General features: G+C 58.0%; 1 protein-coding gene across 1 annotated transcript in view; it reads right to left on the bottom strand.

Moving 5' to 3' along the window:
* Positions 1 to 2534: 2534 nt before the first annotated feature.
* The window catches only part of LOC113218218 (prickle planar cell polarity protein 3), a gene marked incomplete at its 3' end in the record, with an annotated part of 16261 nt that continues 14713 nt past the window's right edge, over positions 2535 to 4082 (bottom strand). Inside the window, 2 exon segments of the mRNA XM_052275801.1 lie at positions 2535 to 2709; positions 3365 to 3565. Of these exon segments, the coding sequence (XP_052131761.1) occupies positions 2535 to 2709; positions 3365 to 3565 (376 nt within the window).

Consider the following 4082-nt stretch of genomic DNA (forward strand, 5'->3'; position numbering starts at 1 on the left):
TTACTAAGCCACACCTGTTTTAATTTTTTTCTTTTTTTTTGCGTTTTTTTTGCGCACGTCCTGCTCTTGTTTTCTTCAATTTTGTGTTCCATACTATTTTTCAATCACGGTTCATGATTGCTCCTCGCGGGCCGACACTTCCCAGCCGGCCGCGCCCCGCCGCCCGCCAGACGGGCGCACGGCGGCATTCCCTGGCAGCAGAGCGAGCAGAGCCCGCGCGCGGAATTCCACCTGATACAATTATCATGCGATGGCGATATAGTGTTGGTAGGGCCGCGCGGGAGAGTGAGGCGGGGCGGGGCGGGGCGGGGCGGGGCGAGGCAGCAGGTCCATCCACAATCCGATCCAGTCGGCCGGACTGCCGCCGGCCCTGCGGCACTCGTTGAGCAGATCGAGCCGACGCGACGCGGAGTAGGTGCGCCCGCGCAGCAGGTCATTTGCAAGTGAGAGCGAATAAGCTGGAAGGGTGAGCGCAAGTGCGCGGCCAGCACATTGCTCGCGGTGAGTGTAGTGAGTGTGTGTGTGTCGGAAGTAGGCCAGTTTCGCCGACTCGCGGACTCGCGGGCGGCCTGCAGGAGGTCCTCCCCAGCTCATCATGTGGGGCCCCCTGGCGCCCGCGCGCGCGCGGGCTTTTTGTCCGCACGACGCCACGCCACGCCTTGCCAGCCCGCCGTGTGTCCGAGTCGGTTCCGAGTGGGCCGGCTATTGTATGGCCAACGCTAAGGCACACTCACACACAATCATCCTGCAAACACACACACACACAAACACACACTCACATACAAACAAGGTCATAAGTGCGCGCTGCTGCTGCTGCTGCTGTGATCGCGACGGGCCGCCCGTCGTCGTCGCAAAGACGCCCATACGCGCCCATCGGATGGGTCCGCCGCCGCCCGGTGCGGTAGGACCTCGCTACGCCACGCCTCGCCCCGCCCCGCCCACAAAACTACGCACCACACTGCCGCGTCGCCATTACGTCCGGAGTCAATCAAAATGACGATAAAATTTATACCCCGCCAGAACCTGTAGAGGTCGCGACACCGCTGATGCAAATTCTGTTCGAAAATAAAGAAGTTGAAGTACACATGACTCACGTTGAGGCGGTAAAATTACTCCGAGCAGCCTTCAAGGGCATATTTCAGGATTTGCGTCTCTAAACGACCAAGTGCGGAGGAGTTGGAGTCTCAGCCGCGCTCCTTCGACTCAAGAAGCACAAACACGGGCAGACAGGGACAGGAGCGCCAACAAGCCCGAGGCGTTTGTTTGCCCAGTTCACTAATAGAAATCGAAATTATATCGAGTGAATTCTGTAAATAAGAAAGTGTAAGCGAGCCGAGTCGAGTCGTTGGGGGAGTGAACGGGGGAGGGGGATGTGTCCGTCTGGCTGCGGCAGTGATAAAAGCGGGAGGGTGGCGTGACTTGAGGGGGAAGTATCAGAGACAGGGAGGGTGTCGGTGGCAACTAGTACGAAGGTCAGGGTTACCATGGGGAGGGAAGGACAACCCCTCTCTCTCTCCCAACCGAATACTGCCCCGCCTTGACTTATACAGGAAGGCGAGGCGGGGTTCCCCTCGGGGCGTTCCTACAACATGCAAGGTGGGCGAGGGTTGAGTGACATCGCGATGTGTGCAGTCTGTATTTTGTCTGTCCGCAGCAGCCAGAATCGACTCGGCCAACTCCAACCGTGTTGGGTGTGGGCAACCCGCAACGAAACTGGCTGCGGCAAAATGGAAACTACGTCCAACAGCGTAACAGACACAGATTTGCTGCAGCAAAAAGCTGCTCTTTCTGCTTTGAGACGATCGAAAAACAATCGGGGAGAGTTTGTTAGTGATAGAGTCGTGTAACACGGCGAAAGTAAAGTTCCCCCCGCCGCTGCCCTGCGCCGTGACATACGACCTGCAACCTGCGGGCCGGGGCGGGCCCGTGTCGCGGAGCGGACTGTACATGTCACCCGACACGGCGCAAACAATACACTGCCCAGGAGCAAGGGGCGCAACAGCTCGGCTCCGCTCGGCTCCGCTGTCAGGCCCGGGCCGCCCGTCGCGCACAGGACTTTACTGCCCCGATTCACGCGACCAGCTCAGCCGAACTGCTCGGCCGCGGCGGCCGGGCTTTGGGCGCGGGCGACCTTGGCGCGGCCGGCATGGGGAATCATCCTCCTCGAGCAGCACGCCGCGGAACAGCACCGAGTAGCGTTCAAGTCGCCCGCCCGCCCGCCTCGAGTGGGAGGCGCAGTAGCCGGCCTGCAGCGCGCGCAGCCTGCCTGGGAGGCTCGGCTCGCGCAGAGTGACGTGACGAGCGCCGAGCGGCTCCTAAACAGATTTTAGTAGTCCTTTCTCTCTCGCTCACTCGAGCGCGAGTGTGCGCGGATCTGTCTTTTTCTACGCGAGGGGCTGGCACGGTTCGGCACCGAGCGAAGGGACTCGCCGCGGCGCGGGGGCGGGGCAGCAGCCTGGCCCGCGAGCGCGGGGTATGCGCCCGCGAGGCCGGCGAGGCCCGCGAAGCGCGTGGGGTATTCCCGTGTCACTCACCAGCACGGAAGATCTCGCCGCAGCCATCGCAGCGGGAGGCGAACTGCGCATCGTAGCAGTTGCCGCAGTAGATGTGGTCCGCCTTGGAGCCGAACTGCTTGTCCACCAGGGACACGCGGCACTTGGAGCAGAGGAAGCACGCCTCGTGCCAGTGCTTGTCCTTGTACGACAGATCCTGCGGCAGGAAAGAGGAGAGAGTGGTCACGGACGGAAACTACCAGGATTTGACAGGGGTTTTATCTGTTGCCATTGTCGTCATTTTCCGTCCGAGGCCGGGCGGAGGCGAAAGACACTCCACTATAGATTCAAGCATACACTTCTTCTTCTTTATTTATCTCGATATTCCTGAATTTTGTTTTGATTTTTCCTTCATTTCCCAGATTATTTTAATTATTTTTTAAAAATTTTAAAGAAGTGAATACAGTGACGTTTGGGAGTAAAGTACGTACACCCCGTGGACAGAGGCCAGATGAGTGCGAGAGGAGAGAGGGCTGCACACCTCTTCTCCCTCTCCCTCCCGCTCTCTAGTAAAGGTAGGATAGGTCGATTTGTGATTTTGATTTTGTACTTTTGCGTAGAAGCATGCAACTTGGCACACTTGTACCTCACGGGGGAGGCAACTCAAATTTTGAGTGCTGAATAGCGTTTCTGATGTTCCTATATTCAATGCAAATCAAATCATATGGGAAGATACAGGTAATTAACACGCCAAGTTGCGCCTGTCTCATATGCTTACAATGCCTTATTCGCAAACGCCCCCGGCGCCTCGTCGAATGGGCTGCCTACCTCTAGGGCGGCTCTCTCTCTTTCTCTTTCTCTCTCTCTCTCACCTTAGAGTCGATGCCGATCGTCTTGCTGCACTCCTCGCACGTGTTGGCGAAGACGGACTCGTAGCACTTGATGCAGTAGGGGTGCTCGTCGCGCAGCACATAGCGCTGGCCGGTGAGCGACTCGTCGCACTGCCAGCAGCAGAAGTGGCCCGCGTGCCAGTCCTTGGACATGGCCTTGGTGTACTCGCCGCTGAAAATCAACTGCAACAAGGAAGAGGTGGGCGTCAGCATGTCACCTACAACGTCGATATGTTTTCTTTCTGCTCGTCTGCTTATTCTTAGTTTGTTTTCCTACAGAAAACCTAACTATGAAAATTTCAAGGGAGACCCAATTAAAAACGCCCCCTCCCCCTTTCCCCCCGGCATCTCATCCGAGGACGCCTCTCTCGGGCAACGAGTTAAGTGGCGGCCTCTTTCTGACGATATCCCGAAGCCCCGCCGCCGCTGCGTTGGCTATTTTTATTCAACTAACAGGGAATGGGAGAGTGGCGCGGGATGCTTTGGGGGGTCCCCCCCCCTTCCCTACGGGCACTGCACCCCGCCACCCCCCGCCGTGCAACACCTTGGTGGTGCAGCATCATTGTGCACACGCCAAAGCAAACGCCGCCGTCCTTGAGGGCTGTGAAGAATTAGTTCCCCTTCGACAGGACCGGGAATAGATGAGCTCTCTCTCTCTCTCTCTCTCTCTCTCTCTCTCTCTCTCTCTCTCTCTCTCTCC

Source organism: Frankliniella occidentalis, unplaced genomic scaffold (assembly GCF_000697945.3).
Source record: "Frankliniella occidentalis isolate FOCC.00 unplaced genomic scaffold, Focc_3.1 Scaffold941, whole genome shotgun sequence".
NCBI classification, from domain to species: Eukaryota; Metazoa; Arthropoda; class Insecta; order Thysanoptera; family Thripidae; genus Frankliniella; species Frankliniella occidentalis.